Source organism: Solanum tuberosum, unplaced genomic scaffold (assembly GCF_000226075.1).
Source record: "Solanum tuberosum cultivar DM 1-3 516 R44 unplaced genomic scaffold, SolTub_3.0 scf00760, whole genome shotgun sequence".
In the NCBI taxonomy this organism is placed as follows: Eukaryota; Viridiplantae; Streptophyta; class Magnoliopsida; order Solanales; family Solanaceae; genus Solanum; species Solanum tuberosum.
The window spans coordinates 41,545-64,864 of record NW_006239700.1 but is presented as its reverse complement, the minus strand read 5'-3'; the positions used below and the strand labels follow the sequence as shown (position 1 = coordinate 64,864).

Below are 23,320 nucleotides of genomic sequence, written 5' to 3'. Positions count from 1 at the left end.
TTTCTTTACGTAAAATAAAATGAATAGAATAATAAAATTGATCTATTTAAAATAAAAAATTTAAAAATGCAAATCTACCATTTTATAAATTTCAATTTATGGAAAATTAAAAAAATTCGTTCAATGAAGTCGTTGGAGTACAACCTTTGGATTTAACGCGTAATAATTTTTTTCTTTCTATAATAAAGTTTAACATATTCAAGTCATTAGTAGCAATAATATGCTTCATTTTATTCTCTATTGAATAAAATTATGACTTATATTTTCTTTCCTCGTGAGTTTTATTTTAAATCGTTGAGGTTAAGGTTCTCTACATAAGGTTAATTTGAAGAAAAAGCAGCGGAGAGAGAGAGAAACAACAGAAAAAGTTGCTAAAAGAATTTAATTTCTCGAGGCATGGATTCTGTTAATATAAACCTAAGCTATTTGTATTAGAAAAAAATGGACAAAGACCAAACTTGATAAGTTTTTGAATACTTAAAGGACTAAAATCGGTAAGTTTATAGTTAAGGGACTAAAACCGGTAAGTGTATAGTTAAGGGACCAAAGCTGATAAGTTTTTGAATAGTTAAAGGATTAAATCCGTTAAGTGTATAGTTAAGGGACCATTTTAGACCTACTCATATAGTTAAGGGACTATTTATGTCATTTTCTCGGATTTTTAGATACATGTATAAGTATAAGTATGTATATACTAGTATACTACTTATAAAATTATGTAATTTTTCTATATTTTGCAATTTTTAAGAAGTATCACCACATAGAGTTGTAAGTGAATATAATAAGCTACAAATTATACGTACTATCCTAATTTTTCAGTCTTTCATTTTGTTTTGTTAATTGAACAAAGGATATTTAACTTCTCACAAAGGCTACCAAAAAAAGAAAACTCATAGAAGAGGTGGTTGTATTGTGTTTCATGTTGTTGTATATGAGCTTACACAATATGTAGGGACACAAATCAGAATTAATCAATTACTAAGTTGATAGAAAATCAAGTCTCATAGAAAAATTATGTATATATAGTCATTTCTTTGTCGGAAGAATAACCCATTAACATACTTATATAACGTATCGATTTATAAGACATAATCGGCGGGAGCAACATGATGTAAATGAAAGTAGTAAACTCATGTCATTATCCAAACATAGCCACAAATAACGTATGTGCAAATGTGCCAGCTAAAAAAATTAAACCAATATTTATTCAATCAAACATTTAAAAAAAAAAAAAAAAATCTTCTTGCAGATATTAATTACGAGGTTATCACTAGCAAAGCACGCCTTTATTACATCACATAATTATTGTATAATGTTGCTGCATCAAATAAATCATAAAATTTAATTTGATGCAAATTACAAACTACAACTTACATTAGTGAAAAAATTTAACGGAAAATGAAATTGAACAAAAATGCCATTAAAATAATAATTTAATCTAAAAAATTTCTGTTATAAATAATTTCATTAAAAAATGACCGATAATTTTTGTTCAATTTCGCATTGTGCAAAAAATTAGATAATGATGGATATAAGGATAGTGGACTAATTAATAGTCACGTGGCAACAAAATTCAAATACACTGTATTGGCGCTCGTTTCATCTTCCCCAACCAGTGGACAATTTTTCCATTTTCCGGCGAGTGCGGCTGAATCAGATGGCAATGGCCGTCATTTCCAAAAATCAAAGCAACACAACTAGCTCCGACGACCCGCTATTGCCTTGGTTATGGTACCTTTCTCACAAAATTTGCATTTGTACTCACAGATTTGGTTCAATTGTTTATGCTATGCCCTAATTTTTAGGTCAATTGAGAAATCACTGAAAGAGCGAACCTCAATCGATGGAAGAGATCTACACGAGCTTTGCTCGAACTGCATCAGTACCTTTAAGAACAACCCTCGGTACCAAAACGACGTCAGATTTCTCAAGATTTGGTTTCTATATGTAATGAATACTCTCTTCATTTTGTTTTTCATGTATTGATATCTATGGTATTATGTATATATTATATAAGTTATGTGAAGTGTTTGGGCAAAGGTACATTTGGGATTTTAAGTTAATTGGTGCAAGCAGACTTTGATTATTGTATTATTTTGTTGTAGTTACTGTTTATTTTCAGAATGCTTTGACATACCTTGTTTAGTATTTTGGCTTGGTTTCTCACTCCTATTATTTTCGTGAGTTGAGGGTCTACCAGATAGGGCTAAGGTATGCGTACACTACCCTCCTCATACCCAACTTGTGGGATTACAATGGGTTGTTGTTGTTGGATGCACTTAGTATACAAGTGATGAAACGTTTGCTGCGTTATCTGATCTATTGGTGGATTGTATTTCAGATGGATAGCAGTTCGAACCACGAAAGCATATATAGAGAAATTGAGCAAAATAAGATTTGTCTGTTCAATTCTTTGCTTTACGAGACATATGCGTTATTCCTAGAGGCAAAAGGGAGGTTAATAGATGCATTTCTCATTTACCATTTGGGAATTTCAAGGTTACTCTCTTTTTCAGAGGACATATGCTCTTTTGTAGGCTTCATAATTCTTTATGCACCTCAACATATGTCTGCATTTGTAGTCTATGACATTAAGTTCATGAACTTGGGACTATGGTTTCAGGAATGCTGAGCCTTTGGGCAGATTGAAGAAGGCACAAGTGTTGTTTCTCGAGAGAATGTCTGAGAAAGTAACAGCTGGTTCATTACAGAAGGTATGTTTGGTTCTGTTTTCATAATCTGCACCAACTGGGACAAGGTATGATAATGTTATAAGCATAGAGTTAGGTCTTTGGAAGTGGTGATGCTGGATTCAGTAATCAAGTTATTACCTAGAAAGAAACTGCTGAACTTCAATGAGATAAAAATGGTTTGTATATGGATAAAACAACATAGGCTACATGTTATATCATCCATCTTGGCTTAAATGCATAAAGCACATTTTAAGGCTTCATGCTTGGATTTTCTTGTTATGCAGATTAGGGACCAAATCTCTGACATATATTCAGTGATCTGCATTTTCAGCTTTTAAAGTTCTTGTTCAATCCATACTGCATAATTGGAACTTAAGTGATGTGAATCTCATGTTTTTTCTGCTTTCTGCTAAAAAAATTAATGCTAAATCTTAGTATTTTAGACAAGTAGATTTGGCTGGTTGATGAGTTCCATTTAGTTGATAGCTCATATGATATATCAAATGATCAATGAATGTGATACAACAATTAACTGTCAGAGCTTTGAGCTAGATGACAGAGGGGGGTAATTTCATTTTTTGAGTCCTAGTTTCAATGAAGTGCACCAGCACTATGCCATCTGATAAAGAAGTAACATTTAGGACCATCTGATAAATTGAAAACTCAGCTTCTAAAAAGTCGGAAGACTTAGAGGGTGTTTGGATTGGCTTAAAAGTTGGTCAAACCTACTTTTAAGTCAGTTTTTTGACTTCTGAAAGTGTTTGACAGATATAAAAAATAACTTAAAATAAGTTAGGAAGTGTTTGGCATGGTCAAAAATGACTTAAAATAAGTCAAAAATCAAAAGTAGGTCTCCCCCTACTTTTTATTTTTTGACTTAAAATTCATTTCAATTTGACTTTTTATTTTTGACTTTAAAGCTATTTTTTGTAAGCCAATCCAAACGGGCTCTTAAGATTGTGTAATTAGACACCCTAAAGTTACTTCAAAGTATTGAGATATTAACCACCTTGGTGGAATCTTACCAGTATTGGTAAATTGAGTATTTTGCTTGGTATATATTTGAAATTTAAACCCTGAATATTTTTAAATATATAATGTGTTTTCTGGTAACTTTAAGTATGTGCACACTTTTCAAATTTGCAATGCCATATGTTGTTAGAATATGTTCATTATCAGAGAGTCAACAAGTGCTGATATAGCAAGTCAAGTGTTGACTTCTGTCACGAGGAACAATTTAGCATCCATTTTATGATTGTCTTACTCTGAAGTAATAAGTCAAGTATATTTGTTAAATAATTTCTATATTTGCTATCAAACACCCTATTACATCATACAACACATTCTAATTTCAGTGCCAAGAGATATGTTATTAGTCACGTTTAATCTATTCTTTACCAAAAGTTAACACTCTTTAGATCTGTCAAGTTTCTAACATCCAGATAAACAATTCAAGGGGAAAATGAACTTGAAGGCTCACTATGGTTAAGATTGTAGGATAGTCACTACACTTCATTCCCATAGTGAGCCTTCAAGTTCATTTGCCCATTTTGTTGATTCTATTAACATGCATAACTAATTCCATCTTGCCTCTAGGCTAACTTTGTTGCTTATCAGAGTTTTTTCTTTCAAACTGTGAGAATCTCTGATCTACCAGAGTTTCTACAATCTCTTCCATTTTCTCTTGTTTTGGAGTACTTATGGACTATTGCTTGTGTTGTCTGTTATTTTGTTTCTTACTCTTTTATTCCACGTGTTTAGTTGACACAGGATTATACTATTGATTTATTTATGCATCATGTAGATGGACATTGTGTCGGAGAATGGTGGAGCTTGTGTCAATCCATGGTTGATCTCAACAATTAAAAATCTGTTGCAGAAGAAGAATCCTGAGATATTAAAATATGAAGTGAGATTGCTCAGAAGCATTTAATGAAACTAGTTTTACATGTTAATAGCAATTCATGATAGCTACATGTGAAATTTCATCAGGGATACCATCCAAACAAAAAGGCGTATTCAGGAAAGGTAGCACTGTCAACTTTGCAGAAATCTGCCAGGAATAAAACTATTGATATAGGTAAAAATTCGTGTTTCTTAGTCTATAATAGCTCATAGTATTCGATGCTCACTGAAAATTGCAGAGATTCAGACCACGACGAAGTTGGGACTAGTCTTGGGGCAAGACATCTTCTAAATGTTCTGCAGTGACCATGGAGGACTAAGGTCTCTTGGGACTAGTACCTTGATACTTGGGTCCCCCCCTCCCCCAATGTATACACTAGTATTTTATGCCTTGGTTTGTTTAGCATGTATGCCCTTCACATTTACCCCTTGAATTGTTTTCTCTACATGCTCTTGAAATTTTCAAACAAACATCACCCAATTCAGACACATCATAAGGTTGAATAGGATATGTTGGATTTTTCTTCATAAATTTCCCCCGTCTTTTCTTCCATCACAATTTTTGGTGTGATTAAAGGTGGGTATGGATATTATTAAGCTCTTTTAAATGAGATGCTTTCTGGTATCCTAGATAGTAAAAAGAGAGCCAGTGGAGTGTTATTGTCTTCTATAGAAGACAAAGTTATCACTAGATGTAGACAGCTCATTCATTCCTTAGGGAATCTGCTGTAGTTTGGTGGATATCAACTCCAGTAGGGAGAGGTGGCCCCAAAAGAGATTCCTGTAAATACATTTCCTCCTCTCATATCATTATCTTGTTCTGACATCATAAACATGACCCGAGGAAATGACTCAATAGGTCATGTGCTGTAGTATTTCTTTTATGAGGATGAAAAGGTTTCTTATTTTGTGGATAAAACTATGGCTTCTAAGCTTTAAATTGTTTTTTGCATCAACAGCAAAGTATTAATTGAGGGCTTAGGCCATAGGTGCGTTGCTACTGGTTTACTTATTGAAACTTGTTGCACCCCATCAACTCGAAGAGTGAAAAACATGGTGCCTAAGAGTTACCCATTGCACTTTCTGCCTTACAACAACAACATTCCCAGTGTAATCACACAAGTGGGATCTGGGGAGGGTAATGTGTATGCAGACCTTACCTCTACCTCGTGGAGGTAGAAAGACTGTTTTCGGAAGATCCTCGGCTCAATTGCACTTTCTGCCTTAAATTTTGGAAATGGAATTTTATGAGAGTGAAATCTGATGAACTTAGGTGTCTATAGACATGAACTTGGTGTGCTGTCAGCTAAATGTTTCTGTGTCGCGGACTTAATGATTGTTTCAGGTGGATACAGCTATCAGATCAAGGGATGTGCAGGTCAGGGAGGATTTGCTCAAGTATTTAAAGCATGTTGTGATGGTAATCCGGATGAGGTTGTCGCACTTAAGGTGAAATGATAGTTTATCCTTATTTCCCTTCATGAGGAAATCTGACGCTGGAAATGTCCTCACGATTCTTTCTTATGTTATTGATCTCTGCAGATTCAAAAGCCAGCTTTCCCATGGGAATTCTACATTTATCGTCAATTGGATATGAGAATTCCTGCAAAAGAAGTATGTAGTATGGAAAATAGACTATATATTGGTGTATGCTGGCTAGGAAAGTGGTGCTGATTAGTTTTATTCTTATTCACCAGAGATTAAGCTTTGGGTATGCCCACAGATTGCATCTATATTCGGACTACAGCATACTTGTTTCTGACTTCCTGGCTAATGGCACACTTCAGGTAGGTGTCTGTTGATCTTTCACCTTCAACTTAAATGATATGATTCCCTGATTTGAGCACCTTGCAGGATGCAATCAATTCCAATGTTGTGCTTGGTGGGGCCATGGAGGAAGTATTATGCATTTATTACACCATTGAGATGCTCTGCATTTTAGAAATTTTGCATGATGCCCGGATTATTCATGGCGACTTCAAACCGGATAATCTTCTGATTCGTTATGCAAGGTAACTAAAGCCTTCATTTCACTTATAAACATGAAAGACATTTACTCATTCTAAGCTTAAGCCTTACATGTTAATACTTGATCAATAGGGGAGAGTTAACCAGAGAGTGTCTGCTTCGTACAACTTCTACGGTTTTACTCACTTTTTGGTTTTCTTATCCTTCTGAAAAAGTGTAATTGGTAGGACTGATACCTTTTGAATTCCATCGGGCATGATAAGATGTTACATACATTGGCATGAGGTTGAAAAATCTGTACTTGTAGGTTGCTTACAATTTCTGTTGTTTATATGGGTTAACGAAGAAAAGAAATTCATGGTTGTTAATGTCTTCAAAGTTACCTTCAGGTCAATTTTTCTATGTTTGGGTTGCTGTTAATGCTTTCTTCTATATGGAGTTCTAACTTTCACTATAATTGCTTAAACAATGGATGAGAATGAAATATTTGAAATGCTTTTGAGCAATAGTTATTTTTGCATCTCAAGGTTAAAAGGGAGAGAACTCTTGATATCTATTAATGAACTCCTAGGAAGCCTTACGAGGATCTCAGATGAAAACTTCAGCTGACCCAATTTAAGTGCCCTAATTTTATCTAAAAATGGATTTTTAAGGTGAGATTTAAATTTTATTTTATTAAATGGAGCAGAGTGTATATTGAGGATTTATATTGCCAGCTACAAATAGTTTGAGTTTGAGGTGTAGTAGTAGTTAAATAAGGAAAGACTTACTCTTTGCTTTGGGAAATTGGACCAATTTTAGGACAATTCAAAATATTATTTGAATTGTTGAACTGTGAAAAGCAAGTAATTTAGGGGTATCTCTCTAATGAAGTATAGGCTATCGTGCCTGTTCAGGGACGATCTGGCAGAAGACTTGGAAAATTTTCGTCAGCGTACTGGTCCATGGAGCGAACAGGTAATTTCTGCGCATTTGTGTTGGTAATATTTATGAAACATTGGCAGACTCTCACAGTTTAATTTTCCAGGGACTTAGCCTTGTCGACTGGGGACGGGGCATAGACCTGAGTCTCTTCCCTGACCAGACAGAGTTTATAGGGGACAGTCGAACTTCTGGTTTCCGCAGCATCCAAATGCAAGAAAAAAAGCCATGGAAGTATCAGGTAAGTGCCTTTCAAGACCTGGCAACTTTATAATCCAGATGATTAAACTGGTGCCGAGTGGAAACTAGATTTTTGATATCTGATGGGGATACCAGGTGGATGCATATGGTCTCTGTGTTATTGTACATATGATGCTTCACAATTCATATATGGAGATTGAGAGAAGACCTTCTCCCCATGGTGGCCATAGTTATCAACCCAAGTTGCCTTTTAAGCGGTATGTCTTTGCTCCACTGCTTGTTTCCATATTATCTAATTAACACTTACATTGTCTTCTAAGTTTGAATTTCGGATGGTTTGGTATATACTAATATCAAGTCATTATGGTCCACACGAAATGGCAAAATTCCAGTTGCTTATTGTTATGTAATATGTTTCGTATTCTCCATTCTGCTTTCAGATACTGGAGAGTTGAACTCTGGAAGAGCCTATTCACCAAGTTACTTAACATAGACCACACTGAAGATCATAAGAACATGTTGAAAAGCCTGAGGGAATCATTCCAGAATTATATGTGCTCAAATCCTCAGCTGATTAAAAAGCTTAGGCAGTTCCTGGCGAAGCAAAAAACTTCCTTGTGTTCTTCTTAGGGACGGTGTGTAGAAGTATGAGCCCCGAAGCAGTTCAATGTATCAAAGCCTCATTGATTTACGAAACTGTACACGTTCATGCTCATATATCAAGGCGTTGTGGGGATTGGCCTACAAAGCTTAATGATATTAATGAATCTGTAGAACTGTAGTTGCTGCTGTCTCCGTCTTTCCAAAATTATTTTTCAGGAAAGATAGGCTAGGCTTGTATGTGTAATTTGTATCCAAAAACAACATATAACTAGTGTTGTGAACATTTGAATTCCTGTGTGACTTGCATTTCTCTCAAATAATTGAGTAGGAAGCAAACTTCTACTGATCAGAGATTGTAACTATATTCGCTACAATGTGAAACTTTACTTAGAACTTCTCCAATAATTTATGTTAATTTTGGGACAAATCACACAAGTGTTTTCTTCATCTCAATTTATAAAAGGTTTTATCTGTTTTGGGATGTTATATGAAAATCTAATTAATTTTTTAAGTAGTGTATGTTAATATCTCCTTTCAATATCCTTAATATAATACATAAATCTAATTTAAATTGTGTCTAAGTCAGATATGAGTTTATAACATCCATGAGTAATCTATTGGTTAATGAAGTGAGTTGAGAATTATGAGATCTCAAAGATTTAAATTTTATGAAGGTAAAAACACTAGTTATTTTTTTTTCCATATGTTCAAATTACGTGTGCTAGTGAGAGAGAACATGTACTTGTGAAATGAGAAAGACAAAATTATTAGGCAATTATGAAATAGAATCACCTGATTTTTATGTTAGTGCCAAGAGTTCGTACCGCATGAAATTAGTTAAGCTGACCTGTATGATATGATTATATACTATATATATATTAAAAAGAAAGAAGAAAATATAGCTATATAAAATAGAAAAAAAAAGAAAATAGGATTTGATAATTATATTTTTCATTTACCCCTTTTGTGGAAATAGAGAGAGACAAGCTTAGTCGAAGCGCCACCATAATAGACTATGGATGACTATAAAAAGAGACTGTTGAATGAAGCGCGAAAATGGCAGTTAGGATAATATTGGCGGAGAAAGAGGGTCAGATGAGTCAATAATTTGGAAACCCTAGTCCTATGTAGCTTCTAGAAACTCCATTTGCTAAAAATACTCACTCAGCTTCTTTGAAAAAATATTACTACTTTCTGCTCTCCTCAGAGGTGGGAACGAAACCTCTCGCTCTCTCTCAGGTATCGTTTTTCACTCTCTCTCTCTACACGTAGCAACACCTATACTGTGTGTAAATATTGCTAATATGAATTTTGTGTGCTTGTCAACTTTATCGGATCAGTAGATCAGTTGATCCTCAAGTTCATCTAGCTTAGAATTTTGTTAGGAAAAGTTGATTATTGATGTCTTAGTGCGCAATTGTGATTTGCTGTGTTGTTGTATGATTGATGGATCATAGTTATCCCGTTGGCGATTGGTTGTTTATTGAGTGAGTTATATAGTTTTGTTCAGAACAGTTGAGATCATTTCTCATTTGCTTTTTCTATGATTAGTTTTGAGGTTTGATACTTCTGATTTGAGTTTGAATTTGTAAAATGAAAATAGATTTGTTTTTATCGATGGTATTGGTACATATCTTGGTTGTTTATGTATAATCTGCATGTTGAGGTGACGTTTGGTGTTAAATTACTACATGTCTATCTATTAGGATAGAAGGTTAGTAGGTAACATTGTGTTTTCTTGCTGTTCGTTCATTATTAATAGATGTAGTATTGCTTCTGTAGTATCTTGATCTTCGATTATTGTTACTATATGTTGTTTCTTGTACCTTGATCAATTGTATTGTTTTGTTGTAGTTTCCGTTTTGTTACTATCTGGTGTTTCTTGTACTTCCGTTACTTCTCTTTTTGGATTGTTTTTCTTGAGTTGAGGATCTATCGAAAACAACCACTCTAACTCTGAGGTAGAGATAAGGTCTTCGTACAATCTACTCTCCCCAGATCCCATTTTGTAGGACTACGCTGGGTATGTTGTTATTGTTGTAGTCCCTTGTTTCTCCTGTCCAAAGTATTTACCTGATTCCTTTGTTGATTTCTGTCAATACACAGTAATTGTCAAATAGCTATTTTTAAGTGTGTTCGTGTTGAATTGTTTGGTAAATATTCTATTGTGTTTGCTTAGATTTCCTATTTTGTCCCAATGTCTGTGAGGATGTGCTTTTATTGGTAGGGGTTTGACTGCTTAGTGATTGAATTTCTGTATTCCAGTTTTTGAACTGAAAACTCCACATTGTAGCTTAATTATTGGGTTCCTTGCTTATAGGAAGCTTCCCTACTCCACTTATTTGTACTTTTAAGAATACTTCAGTCACTATGTCTCTTCTTTGCAGATCACCGTGTTGATTTACAAACATGGGGGATGGTCCAGCTCCTCCTACTGCATTTCAGAAAATACATGGGCATTCACACCTGTTCTCTCGAATATCTCCCCACACGCATTCTAAGTATGCTGGTTCATACAACATGACTGGTGGATATGTCAATGAAGTACTAGGGGGTGCTTGCATGACGAATTGCCAAGCCGCTAATCTGAAAGTCCGTCAATTAGGCATTCCTATTCTCATACAGGCCCCATCTGAAGAGAAGAAAGCTAACAGTTTCGTCGTGGATTTTCTCATGGGAGGGGTTTCTGCCGCAGTGTCTAAGACAGCTGCAGCTCCAATAGAGAGAGTCAAGCTTTTGATTCAGAATCAGGATGAGATGATAAAGGCTGGTAGACTTTCTGAACCTTTTAAAGGGATTTCAGACTGCTTTGGCAGAACTATCAAGGATGAAGGCGTCCTTGCTCTTTGGAGAGGCAATACTGCAAATGTCATCAGATATTTCCCCACTCAGGTTAACTGACCTTACTTTCTCTTGGTTGCCTACTATTCAGTGTCTACAATTTAGTTTGCTAGTTAACTTTTTCATCACACTTAGGGAGCACTCCTCCGCTTTGTGATCCCTTTTTAGTCCAAAGTCTGTTGTTATTTACCTACAAGGCTGTCTTTAAGATAATACTACAACAAAACATTGAACATGTGAACTGATTTTTCCATCATTACTTCTATCATTTGACTTTTATAGTTGTAATGACTTTGAGACCTCATGATCTCTCTAAGGATGTGCGTTGTTGGTTTGTATCTTAACTATCTTCATGGTGGCTGGTAAACCTTATTGTGTCCACCAAGGGTAAGCCCTGGATGTGAATACATTTTGCAATCATTTCAAAAATGATTTGATCTATTTGTTATAATGATTTTGCTGAAACTTTATGCATCTCTCCAGTGATATGCATTGCAATAAAATCTAAGAAGAGGATAACTTGAGAGTATTCGGTACATTTGAGTAGTTTATAAACAATTACATGGCCATCACTACATCATCTTGTATCCTTAGGGATCATTAATTCCTGCAATTTTTTATTATTTAAATTTTTCTTTATATTGTTACACTTTATAAATATCTCTAGTGATATGCACTGCTAAATAAGGAATAAAGAAGAGGACTTGGAAAGTAGTGTAGGTACATTTGAGTAGTTAAATTTGTGGTCACTATTGCAGCATTTTTCGTCGTTCAGATTCATTAATTCCTGAATTTGTTTTTTGCAGGCCTTGAATTTCGCTTTTAAAGATTACTTTAAAAGACTGTTTAATTTCAAGAAAGACAGGGATGGCTACTGGAAGTGGTTTGCAGGAAACTTGGCATCTGGTGGTGCAGCTGGTGCCTCATCTCTTTTGTTTGTGTATTCTTTGGATTATGCAAGAACACGCCTTGCTAATGATAATAAGGCTTCAAAAAAGGGTGGTGAGAGGCAGTTTAATGGTTTGGTTGACGTTTATAGGAAAACTCTCAAATCAGATGGTATTGGTGGGCTTTACCGTGGATTCACCATCTCATGTGTGGGAATCATTGTTTACCGTGGTCTGTATTTTGGAATGTACGATTCACTTAAACCAGTACTTCTAGTTGGTGACATGCAGGTATCGGAAATCCTAATTCTGGTTCAATTTTCTCATTATTTTGTAAATTGATACTTTAAGCACTCTTATCCCATATGCTGGATTTTTTTGTCCTTCTGACATGCGTGCTGCACCCCACAACTTCACCAAATATTCTGTTGCTTCTCCTCCCTTTCGTCAATGATTTATTATGCATATGTAGAAGTTTATCGTTTGAGATATGATTACATGTTTTTCAAATTTTGGTGATTCAACACAGGCAGGTTATACTCTTGAATTAACCATTTCACTACATGCCTATGACTTGTGTGTGATCAGTCCCTCATCTGTTGGGTCATACCGTCAACATTTAGAACTGAAGGATGGATTTGCCATCTCTATTTCTATAAACTTGAGTTTCCGTGTCCATTATGTGGCTGGTATAACACTACTGCAATATTCTGTTTTTTTTTTACAGGATAGTTTTTTTGCGAGTTTCTTGTTGGGATGGGGTATCACTATTGGTGCTGGTTTGGCTTCTTACCCAATTGATACAGTGCGTAGAAGAATGATGATGACTTCTGGAGAAGCAGTCAAGTACAAGGGTTCAATGGATGCATTTTCTCAGATTGTTAAGAATGAAGGCACTAAATCCCTCTTCAAAGGTGCTGGAGCAAACATTCTACGTGCTGTTGCTGGTGCAGGTGTTCTAGCCGGGTACGATAAGCTGCAGCTCATTATGTTTGGAAAGAAATATGGGTCAGGTGGCGGTGGCTAATCTAATATGGTGATGAATGATGATGACGAAAACTGTCCTTTGGTTGTGTAGATTTCCTTGGTTGTCCAGTGCTTTTGAATAATTTTCCCTAACTATGTCACACTGGTTGGCATTCTCTTGCAAGTTTATTCTGGAACAGTATTTTCTTGAAGTTTTTCTTGTTTCTATGGAGCTCTGAAACTGCTTCTAGTTATAGTTGTCTTTTATGCAGAAATTGTTATAAAGTTTGCTGAATGATAGTGCATACTGAAATTAAAGCAAGCAAAATGCCAAAAGATTATACAACTCGTATAATACGAGCATTGAGCCATAGGATCTTGGCTGTTCTAGGATAGATGTAATTCACCATTCAACTAGAGAATATAGTTGTTGTTGTACCAGTTAATGCTTTGATGAAAACTCCTCTAGCTGAGGGCTAACCCCAACACAAATTCTTATCACCTTAAAACTTTGTTGAAACAAAGTCATTTGCTTTAACTTCAAGTTAAGATCCTGTCCTTACCTATACTGTGTCCTTATTCAATCCCACTTCAAACAACTGAGAAAGCTACCTGTAAGGAGGGAAGTCTATGTCATTCACATCCTCTTTACTCTCAATTTTATCTGCAAATATCATGATCATTGTTAACGTTGAATTTGCACATCTTGTTGATGGATCTAGAATCCAAGAAATTTCGTACGAACCATCTGATAAAGATGTGAGAACATTGTAAAAAAGACATCATTATGTTGGCTGCTATTTCTTAGAGTAGTTAGGTTGCTGTTATTTCAGTTGTTGTGTAAAATGATGCATTAGTCCTAACAGGAGGTAGTAGTTATATCATTAGCCAGAGGACCTTAAAAAGTATTTGAAAGTGAAAGGATATCTCACCTTACAAAAACCAAGCAGAGGCTGTTGATTAATATGCTTGCATTACTAGTCATTAACAAAAATGGCTTCATTTTCCTTTCCCATTACCACTACTGCCTTTGTTATCTTGCTTCTAAGTCTTACCTCCAATGTGTTCAACAACTCAGCAGCCAAACACAGCCATTCCTCCTCCGTTAAGGGCATAAAAAACCCAAGGCTGCAAAAAGCCTACATTGCTCTCCAAGCTTGGAAACGTGTTATCTACTCTGATCCTAACAACTTCACCTCTACTTGGGTTGGCCCTTCAGTCTGCAACTACACTGGCATATATTGCGCGCCATTCCCTAATAACACCAAACTCCAAGTTGTTGCTGGCATTGATCTGAACCATGCTGATATAGCCGGTTTCCTACCTGAGGAACTCGGTCTTCTCAATGACTTAGCGTTGCTGCACCTAAACAGCAATCGCTTCTGTGGAATCCTCCCACTCTCTTTATCCAACCTCACTCTCTTGCATGAGCTTGATCTCAGTAACAACAGATTCGTAGGACCTTTTCCTAACGTTGTCCTCTCTCTGCCTTCCTTGAAATATCTTGATCTTCGCTACAATGAGTTTGAAGGGCCATTGCCTCCTCCACTCTTTAGCAAAGATCTCGATGCTATTTTCGTTAACAATAACCGTTTAACTAACGTGATCCCTTCAAATTTAGGATCAAGCTCTGCTTCTGTTGTGGTTTTTGCTAATAACTACTTTGGAGGATGCTTACCACCTAGCATAGCCAACTTTGCAAACACCTTAGAAGAATTGCTCCTTACTAATACTAGCTTATCAGGGTGTTTGCCTCCTGAAGTGGGATTTTTATACAAGTTAAAAGTTCTTGATGTGAGCAACAACAAGTTAGCAGGGACAATACCTTATACTATTGCTGGTTTAGCTCACTTGGAGCTACTAAATTTAGCACACAACATGTTTAGTGGAACTGTACCAGAGGGAATATGTGTATTACCTAAGCTCTCAAACTTCACATTCTCTTATAACTATTTCTGTGAGGAGCAAGGTATTTGCAGCAACTTGACATCAAAGGGCATAGTGTACGATGATCGTCGAAATTGTTTGCCAGAGAAGCCTCTTCAGAGAAGCAAGAAGGAATGTGATGCTGTGGATGAGCATCCCATTGACTGTTTAGCATTTCATTGTGGCACTTGATACTGTTTTCATGTGTTGGTTCTACTGAAAATGTGACAAATTAGTACTAGCTTGAGTTTTCCTTGAACTTTTTTTTCAAATTTAGTAGCCAATGTGAAAAAAGAATAAAGTCAATAGCAACTCTGTAAATATGGTGTGTGATTAAGCTTTTCTTATGTTGGTAATTTAACTTTGATGCTGCTATTATGTGTTGTCCCAAAACATGATTCTCATTCTTGAAAAATCTTAATCAAGTTCCTACCTACATAGTGAATTCTTCTGTAATTCCATATTTTTCTTGTACTGTATATTTCATTTAGAATTTAATTTTTATCTGTGGTTGCTTGCATATCAACTAGATGCAATTGTTTATTGCAAATGTGGATTTGTAACATGGAGAAGTTTATTCCATGTTTGGTTGGGATAAAATCGCGGGATAACTTATTCCGAGATTAGTTATCCCGGGATTATCCCATATTGAGGGAATAACAATCCTGGAATAACTTGTTCCCCAACCAACCGATTAGAGCTTTGGTGAGACAAGTTCCTTCCCTCAATATTCCAAATGAGATCTCATTAGTAAATAAGCAAATGAAAAGCCTCAAGTATTCCAAAGTATTACACATAATAATTCTAATTCCAGGTCATTTTTTACCAACACTTGAATTTAGTTTACAATTTCATCACTTATTGGACAAATAAAAACAAATTCTGTAGGAGGAACCCATAGTATTTAGTACAAGAAAATCTGCAAACTGTACACAACTGTTCCTGTGAAAAATCATCACTGCTATCTACCTGTAATTCAACTATGCAAAGGTGCTGATTATAACAACTTGAAATTTACAACTTGCTTTCCCTCCAATATCTCAAAGAAAATGTAATGAAATACAAGAGAAAACAAGAATGTTATCATCTTGAATAAAAACTAGAATGACCATAATGTACATCACAAGAATTGCACACAGCAATCTGGTGTTTCTGCGTTAAAATTTTCATAAAACGTACTTAAGATTTCTCAAGAATGCTCTGATCCACTTCGATACCAACCTGAGGAAAAATACAAAAGCTCAGTCACAACATATTTTTCGTTCTGGATCCAAGGGAAGAAGGAACCTTTCTATCTATAGAGGGAATAATCACAATGATATGCATTTTATAGCCTATTTGGCCAAGCTTCTAGAAAGCCAAATATGCTCATTTTAGAGAATTGAGGCGTTTGGCCAAAGGGAAAAGAAGTACTTCTGAATAGTAGCAGAAGTTGTTTTCAAGAAGCTTAAAAGAAGTTGCTTTTCTCCGGAAGCACTTTTGGGACCTTCATCAAGCATAAATTGTTACTCTAATATTGTAAAAGTGATTTCAAATTGACTAGCTAAATACAAATTGCTACTCTACCCAAAAGTACTTTTTCTGAGAAAATATACTTTTAAAAATAAGCAAATTTTGGAAGCTTGACTAAACAGCCTTTTTTAGTCAGACAACTTGTTTAACTTTTCAATAACTCATGGACACACTGAACTTCCGCATAACTTATGTACGGCGCAAGTGTCCTATTTTATCTTTCTTATGATGGTGGTTTTCGGACCAGCTTACATACATCAACTATTCCACTGGGTATCTGCTCTTACCAACACAGGTATCGGGTAACTCTGTCCACCAAGGCTTGGTAGATGGAAGAAATCACCTAGTATCTTTTGTCTCTACTGGGATTTAAACCCTACGTAGTGTTTAAAATATATGCATGAACAGCCATTTACCTCATTTGACAGGTTGGTGATGTCAGTTGCTCTATATTAACAGGAATTCAAAAAGAAAAACATCTGTTCAGGCTGGAGGAAGAGGACGTCGGCATGTTGGGCACTCCATCTTTATGTCCATCCATCTTTGCAAACAACCCGAATGAAAGAAATGATCACAGGGCGTCACCTGAACATCAGTTGGCACATTATAACCATATGGATTTTTCTTTCCATTAGTAAAATCAAATCATATTTGATAGGAATTCCACATTATAGCGAGAAAAGAGTAATACAAGCGGCATTACCATGCAATTATTTGACCGTTGAGTGAGATCAATAGCAGTCATGCAAATGACACAGTCAGTAGCATGATTTCCTTTCTGGTCAAATCTTCTGTAATAACTATATTTTTCAGGTAAAATCTGCAACACATCATCAAAACTTACATAAGATAGGTCACTACAAAACTAATAGATGATTAAATAGTTCTTTATAAAGAGTATTTTTTTGTCTAAACCATCTACCTTGTATACTAAAATCCGAAAAGATAGGTCAGGGAAAACTTAATATGTGCAGTTGATTTCTCACTTCTAATAACATAATCTATATCATCGAAAATCAAAAGAGCAGAATAAAACCTGTCGTGGAATGAACCACCGAGATCCAAGATAGTGCTGCAAAAGAAGAACTAACGCCTGCACTGCCATGAAAATTCCCAAACAGATGCACCAACTTTTGTCGGGCTCTATGCGCATAAAATTGTGAGGACAACCAAAGACATATAGTGGAATTGCTAGCCGAGTAACAGTCATTCCCAAGATGTAATGAGGATGCAACGGTTTTCTCGAGTCACGAATAACGTTAGTTACAATTTGAGGTATCCAAAAAGAGTGTAAAAGGAAAAGGAGTGGCCGCAGAAACCTATGGAATTCATACATGATTAAAATTCCACCTAAAAGGATCCCATCTGCAAAACAATGTTGGAAAACAAAGAGATATGAGCAGGTTGTCCATGACAATGATACTAATGTCTGACATAAATCAAGTTTGTCACAAGACAGAGGGAGAGAAAAGAACTAATGTAATTGCTTTAGTGTTTCCTTACAAAATTTGCATGACTTTATTCTCTTGTATTACTTCATAGTTCTTTGGCTCACTATGTCTAATGATGTTAGAATGACATAAAGAGAACGTCATAAATCTCTTTTATCCTTGGGCCCTTGGCACCCATCTGAACCAAACCAAGCACTATGTAGTATGTTGAACACGAAAATATTAATTTGTTGCTAAATTTTGCAATCTAAATACTGATTTTTATCTTAAAACCGTTATGTCAGATTAGAAATTACAAATTTTCTGAAGCCCAGTTGAGCACTGAATGAATTATTGAAAATCAGAGGTTACATCCTCCTATGCTAGGTACAGAAATGGAATAGAATCAGGATGTGTTAATACATTAACTTATATCAAAGCAGGTGCGATTATGTCAAAGAAAACTTTTACTGGAAAAACTCAAATGCATTATTTACTCTTCAACATCTAATTTCCCCTTTCCCTTTACTTGAACCATGGGTCTATCGGATTACACTAGGTATGGTGTTGCATCTAATATGCCCTTTCACTAGAGCAATACCCTGCAGCCAGACACGTTCAAGGTACAGACACATATAGCTGATGAGTCAGTTTAATTCTATGCACATGTTCACATTTCAGCAAGGGATACTTACAGAAGCGGCTGTACAGAACTGACAGTTCACGTCTCATTGCTTGCCAGCCCTCTCCACTAGTCATAGGTCTATTTGCCTTCCATATAGCGAGAAGATATCTCATCTCAAATATCGAGAAGACAACAAACTTGAAAAATGCAGCGGTTGCAAAAGCATTGAACAGCGATTCTGTAAAGAATGAGGGGGAGGAGATTTTATTAACAGAGCGCAGAGTCGCTAGAAACAACAAAAAAAGAATATTTTATAGAGAGTCTGTTTAAGGGAAAATATACAAACTTCTAAGAGTTGGTTACGGGGAGGCAAAGCATGACATAGAAATGACTTGATAAAAAGTTACTATCCAATACCATGTTTATCCCTAGAGGGCTACCTCATTGTTACCACTATACAACTTTTAGATAATAAAACCAGCTAAATGTGCTGACTACAATGACTTAGATAATAGCTACCATCAAACTTACCAACAAGTATGCCTGCAGTCAGATGTAGAAGACAAAGATAAGCATCAATTATTCCCTGTTGCCCGATCATCAAAATTGAAACTTTGGCAGCTCCCTGTAAAAAAATTATCAGACATCATTCATTTGATTTGACACATTGCAACAGCAAGATAGTAACATGGGAAGACTTATGTCATTGAATGTAACAGAAAGTCGTATTCTTACTGATTGGGTATTGCTATGTTCCATTTGCCGAATGAGAAGGAGCACTTGAAGAAAAGAAACCTAGGTTTCAAGAAGTTAAGGAATCCACAGAAATGCAGTTCATAGAAGAAAATAACATCAATGAATAACAACTCTTGGAGGATACAAAAGTGACCATCAACGTGTAGTTAACTGCTTTGTTGTAGTAAACCTCTATATTGATAGAAGTGGCATTCAATAGCATGGGGGAGAAACAGTCTCCATCATCATCCACTGAAGGGCTCTCCATCAATCCTTCTAGATGATAATGATCTTGATCTCCATCTGGAAAAAGACAAGTAACTTAAGATAAATCACTTGTTTCCCAAGTATTTCCTCAAACTAAAGGATAAGTTCGAATTTCTATTGATACATGCTACTCGTAAAATCTCCCACGGGTTTGGACCAACTGCATTTTGGCTCATGTACAGCTGTATACTAATTTAAGATCATGATGCATCAATATCTATTGTTTTGCATTATTAGGGCATACACGATGCTCCAAGGAAATGCAACAAAGGCAAAGTTAGAGCTTCTGAAAGGATATGAGAGGAAGTTCTCAACTAACATCAATATGGAAGTTAAAACTACGTTAAAAACTAATAATATCCAATGTAAACATGAACCAGAGACAAACAGAATTAGAGGAAGTTAATAAGCAGTTATCATCAAATGATAGAAAGGAGCAGCATGAATGCAGAATCCAGAGTTTAGTTCAAAATGGTTTTACATAAATGAGGGAGAAAACTGGGCAAAGAGATGAACAAGGTAAAGAAGAAAAATCAAGTACCATTAGTGGAAGATGACACTCGAGAAATTTGTGCTGCAATTTCAACATTACAATGTTTCTCCATCTCATAAATAGGCGCTGCAGGAACAGAGATACAAAGTTTAAGCCATGATTTAAAAAGCTAAATTGGATCAAGGTTGAGTAATCATTATTACAGTGTTTCCGTTTCCAAATCTTATCTCGTGGCGACTCTTGGAAGACCTGAGATGAGAAAGTTCCAAGCTGTGCAGGAAAGGTAAGATAAAGAAAGATATTATCATTTGATAAAAATTGACATTCAATATTTGATTAGAATTCTTTGAATAGAATGTAAATCAAAATTTGTTATCATAACTTATTACCTAGAATACAGATAATTCCTGAGCTAAAAAAAACATCTCCTTTTTTAATTGAAGTCTATTTAACTAAATGGCCGTCTCTTAGCTGCCATTATGAAACATAAAAAAGATTAAGAGCTTCCTGATTTTCTGTCCATTTTGATCACAAAGAAGCTAAATGTGACTACATGGGCATTGAAGTAGAAGTTGACCATTTGCAGACCATGCTTGTCAAGATATATTGTCAACTTTTGTCAGACCATGTCAGTCCCTTTTAAGGTTCTTTTTCTTAAGAAGGATGTCAGACCATTTATAAGTTGGGAAATAAAATTTATTAAGGAACAAATTGGAAGGGGGAGTGTGGTGTGTGAACGATACAAGAAGTTGCCTTCAATATTTCTTGTTTTTTTTATACGGAACAAGGAGTTCCCTCTATTAATCACCACTAAAAGGAAAATTCCATAAAAATGAGTGATAGTTTCTTTTCATTTTTTGTATAAAAACATGAGCAACAAATTTGCTTTATTATGTGTGCATTGTGTCAATATTTTTTTTTGATAAGATAAGTGGTATTAATAACAGCATCAAGAAGATGCAAGATTGTCTCAATATTGTATACAAGAGAAATCATGTCAATCATGGATGAAAACTTTCAATTTGTCAGTGACAGTGACAGAGCATTATCAAATTCAAATATAAAGGGAAATACATAACAGCAATGGAGAAATTTAAAGTAATCATGCTCAGTGCTAGCAAAACCCACAAGTACAGATGTCATAAATTGTCACGTCAAAGGCAAATAAAACATGGTCATGATTAATACCAAATGATAAGGATTTGATAACAGATAATCATCTTCCTGGCCAAAGTCACCCTCTTTGCTGCTGAAAAAGAAGCATAAATGTCAGTTGATGAAGCATTCCAAATATTAATACCATCTGCAGGCTTGTAATGCGCGAAACTGAAGCAATAGTTTAAATTTACATAAGTCCTAGTAGACCAAGAGCTTTTGGATGGATTTTTAGATCAGAGCCTAAGCATGACTAATCTCTTACTACCCAACTCGATGCCAGCTTGAACTAAAACAGAGAGAGAGAGAGAGAGAAAGAGAGATAGATAAATAGAGAGAGAGAGAGATAGATAAATAGAGAGAGAGAGAGAGGTGGGGTGGGGTACTTGATAATTAGACTAAGCTTCTTAATGGATGAGCAGGCTTGCCTTTCGATTCACATTACACAATGGAGGTTTGTGTGTCACGTTAAAAAAGACCAAGGACACATGAACCACAAGTCTCTGCTCTCAATTTGGTTATTTCAGTTAATAAGTTAGATGCCAAATTGAGCTCCTTCTGTTTGAAAGAGTCTCAACAATAAGAACTAATCCTAGGGAAAAAAAGATGTTTTTTATATAGTTTGTTTTGTTATCTTACATTGTTTCTCAATGCAATACCTGACACCTGAGTTACAGTTCGGTTGCTACAAAAGCAAACAATAGTACCAAAAGTTAAAATTTCCTCAGCATTTGTATGCAGGGAATTTATGGAAAAAGTTGGAGGGCCATTATGGAAAAAGTGACTAGAAACATTTCCAAAAGAAAGTATTTTTATAACAGTGGTGTCCGGACCAACATGCATGTGGCTCACTGCTATATTATATTCCGGCATTTCATACCAATACTAGTACCGGATGACTCTATCCACCAAGACTTGAGCAATAGAGAAGAAGTCACTCAATTTTTCCCTCTCTGAGATTCAAACCTTAGTCTACAGAATCATTGGATCAATTTAATCAATCCGATCAACTAACTATGCCCAAACCCATAACATTAAGGTATAGTCTTAAAACAAATAGTTAGAAGGAAATTATTTTCCTTTTCCTTTACAACTATTTTCCTAAGAAATACACTTTCTACTATCTTTCTCAACAACACTTCACAAAGCTAACCTGAGGTCATAATCCTTCACCATATCTTTTATGCCTATTCATAACCTGATATAACCAAACTCAACACTTAAATACCCAAGTCCTAAGCCTCTACGTCTTATGTGTGATATTACTGTCATGAACTTCATAAAGACAATTTTCAGATTGCAATCTCTCAATAAGAAAGTGAATATAGCTTTGAATTATAAAATATTAGTTGAGAGTACTTCTAATTTATAAAGCTCTTTATTTTCGTTCTACTATAAATGGACCTTTCTACATCAATTTCTACCATAAAGCAAGATAGGTGGTTAGACGTATATACGCAAAGAATCTCCTTTCAGCCAAGTGACAAAATTAGTACCTGTGAGCTACCATCCGAAGTTGTCTGAATGGCCATACATATACACCTTCTACTCTGATTTGAGCACCCCCACGTTCATTGTCAAAAATATCATGGAAAATTATTACTCCCTGTTGTTGGCAACACTAAATTATATGAAGATAATGTAATTGAAATAAGTGATGTCATCGTAGAACGTATATTCAACTGAGGAAGATAAAGTGCTCCACTCAACATTACTACTAATTGTAGCCGGCAAAAGAAAATTTTGAATTCACAAGCATTATAACACAGCTTTTGAAAAGCTCATCAAAGGAGCATAATACATCGCAAAAGCCTAGCAATAGGGAATAAGCACATTAGACTTTTGCCTATCAGGTTCAGATTTTCGAGCTTAAAATGGCAATTGCTACGGTAACCACATAGCTGTCAGGAATACCATCATACATAGGGGTGGCAATTTCAGCCCATATTAATGAAATGAGTCCATTTTGCCCATATTTAATGACTTGGATCACTCATATTTTAATTGGTTAAATATGGGCTTCAAGCTATTTTAAGAGTCTCTACAAATATGGTCAAAATGGGTTAAATATGGGGTATCCATATTGACCCATAATAGATCACTTAATTTTCACTTCCACTCAAAAGTCTTAATTGTGCTAAAAAAAAAAAAATTAATATTAATTTTCAAACTTAATTGAAAAAATAGGTTTA

The 23,320-nt window shown here is 35.4% G+C and overlaps 4 protein-coding genes across 7 annotated transcripts in view; 3 read left to right on the top strand and 1 right to left on the bottom strand.

Moving 5' to 3' along the window:
* Positions 1 to 1,544: 1,544 nt before the first annotated feature.
* Positions 1,545 to 8,640, top strand: LOC102604850 (mitotic checkpoint serine/threonine-protein kinase BUB1). 2 transcript variants are annotated; one of them, XM_015305446.1, is made up of 14 exons: positions 1,545 to 1,731; positions 1,806 to 1,947; positions 2,342 to 2,499; positions 2,624 to 2,714; positions 4,498 to 4,602; positions 4,686 to 4,773; positions 5,944 to 6,047; positions 6,141 to 6,212; positions 6,296 to 6,385; positions 6,453 to 6,610; positions 7,445 to 7,523; positions 7,594 to 7,728; positions 7,824 to 7,945; positions 8,129 to 8,640. In XM_015305446.1, exons 1-14 carry the CDS (start codon positions 1,658 to 1,660, stop codon positions 8,316 to 8,318), a joined length of 1,608 nt encoding a protein of 535 aa, XP_015160932.1. In that variant the 5' UTR covers positions 1,545 to 1,657; the 3' UTR covers positions 8,319 to 8,640. The 2 variants fall into 2 exon arrangements, with proteins under 2 accessions (XP_015160932.1, XP_006367481.1); XM_006367419.2 differs by having other exon boundaries at positions 1,546 to 1,731; positions 7,463 to 7,523.
* Positions 8,641 to 9,273: 633 nt separating this feature from the next.
* Positions 9,274 to 13,331, top strand: LOC102604516 (ADP,ATP carrier protein 1, mitochondrial-like). The gene is made up of 4 exons (XM_006367418.2): positions 9,274 to 9,530; positions 10,679 to 11,183; positions 11,939 to 12,310; positions 12,747 to 13,331. Exons 2-4 carry the CDS (start codon positions 10,701 to 10,703, stop codon positions 13,044 to 13,046), a joined length of 1,155 nt encoding a protein of 384 aa, XP_006367480.1. The 5' UTR covers positions 9,274 to 9,530; positions 10,679 to 10,700; the 3' UTR covers positions 13,047 to 13,331.
* Positions 13,332 to 13,902: 571 nt separating this feature from the next.
* Positions 13,903 to 15,304, top strand: LOC102578772 (leucine-rich repeat extensin-like protein 4). The gene has a single exon (XM_006367426.2). It carries the CDS (start codon positions 13,979 to 13,981, stop codon positions 15,101 to 15,103), a length of 1,125 nt encoding a protein of 374 aa, XP_006367488.1. The 5' UTR covers positions 13,903 to 13,978; the 3' UTR covers positions 15,104 to 15,304.
* A 444-nt stretch (positions 15,305 to 15,748) lies between these two features.
* The window catches only part of LOC102603721 (DSC E3 ubiquitin ligase complex subunit 1), a 12,979-nt gene continuing 5,407 nt past the window's right edge, over positions 15,749 to 23,320 (bottom strand). For 2 of the 3 annotated variants that reach the window (XM_006367415.2, XM_006367416.2), the window contains exons 4-15: positions 22,625 to 22,734; positions 21,162 to 21,222; positions 20,177 to 20,243; positions 20,022 to 20,099; positions 19,359 to 19,516; positions 19,214 to 19,273; positions 19,010 to 19,103; positions 18,549 to 18,716; positions 17,460 to 17,788; positions 17,127 to 17,243; positions 16,840 to 17,008; positions 15,749 to 16,132 (exon numbers count right to left, since the gene is read on the bottom strand). In XM_006367415.2, coding sequence (XP_006367477.1) covers positions 16,907 to 17,008; positions 17,127 to 17,243; positions 17,460 to 17,788; positions 18,549 to 18,716; positions 19,010 to 19,103; positions 19,214 to 19,273; positions 19,359 to 19,516; positions 20,022 to 20,099; positions 20,177 to 20,243; positions 21,162 to 21,222; positions 22,625 to 22,734 — 1,344 coding nt within the window. In that variant the 3' untranslated portion in view covers positions 15,749 to 16,132; positions 16,840 to 16,906. The remainder of the gene's footprint in view (positions 16,133 to 16,839; positions 17,009 to 17,126; positions 17,244 to 17,459; positions 17,789 to 18,548; positions 18,717 to 19,009; positions 19,104 to 19,213; positions 19,274 to 19,358; positions 19,517 to 20,021; positions 20,100 to 20,176; positions 20,244 to 21,161; positions 21,223 to 22,624; positions 22,735 to 23,320) is intronic. The other variant, XM_006367417.2, reaches the window with a different exon arrangement.

What these genes read in the sequence shown, in the direction of transcription:
- LOC102604850 (XM_015305446.1), top strand. Translation starts at nt 1,658, where the DNA reads ATGGCAATGGCCGTCATTTCCAAAAATCAAAGCAACACAACTAGCTCC. An exon ending in TGGCTAATGGCACACTTCAG is followed by an intron (nt 6,386 to 6,452) that starts GTAGGTGTCTGT and finishes AGCACCTTGCAG; the next exon opens with GATGCAATCAATTCCAATGT. An exon ending in AAAAGCCATGGAAGTATCAG is followed by an intron (nt 7,729 to 7,823) that starts GTAAGTGCCTTT and finishes TGGGGATACCAG; the next exon opens with GTGGATGCATATGGTCTCTG.
- LOC102604516 (XM_006367418.2), top strand. Translation starts at nt 10,701, where the DNA reads ATGGGGGATGGTCCAGCTCCTCCTACTGCATTTCAGAAAATACATGGG. An exon ending in TCAGATATTTCCCCACTCAG is followed by an intron (nt 11,184 to 11,938) that starts GTTAACTGACCT and finishes TGTTTTTTGCAG; the next exon opens with GCCTTGAATTTCGCTTTTAA. An exon ending in TTCTAGTTGGTGACATGCAG is followed by an intron (nt 12,311 to 12,746) that starts GTATCGGAAATC and finishes TTTTTTTTACAG; the next exon opens with GATAGTTTTTTTGCGAGTTT.
- LOC102578772 (XM_006367426.2), top strand. Translation starts at nt 13,979, where the DNA reads ATGGCTTCATTTTCCTTTCCCATTACCACTACTGCCTTTGTTATCTTG.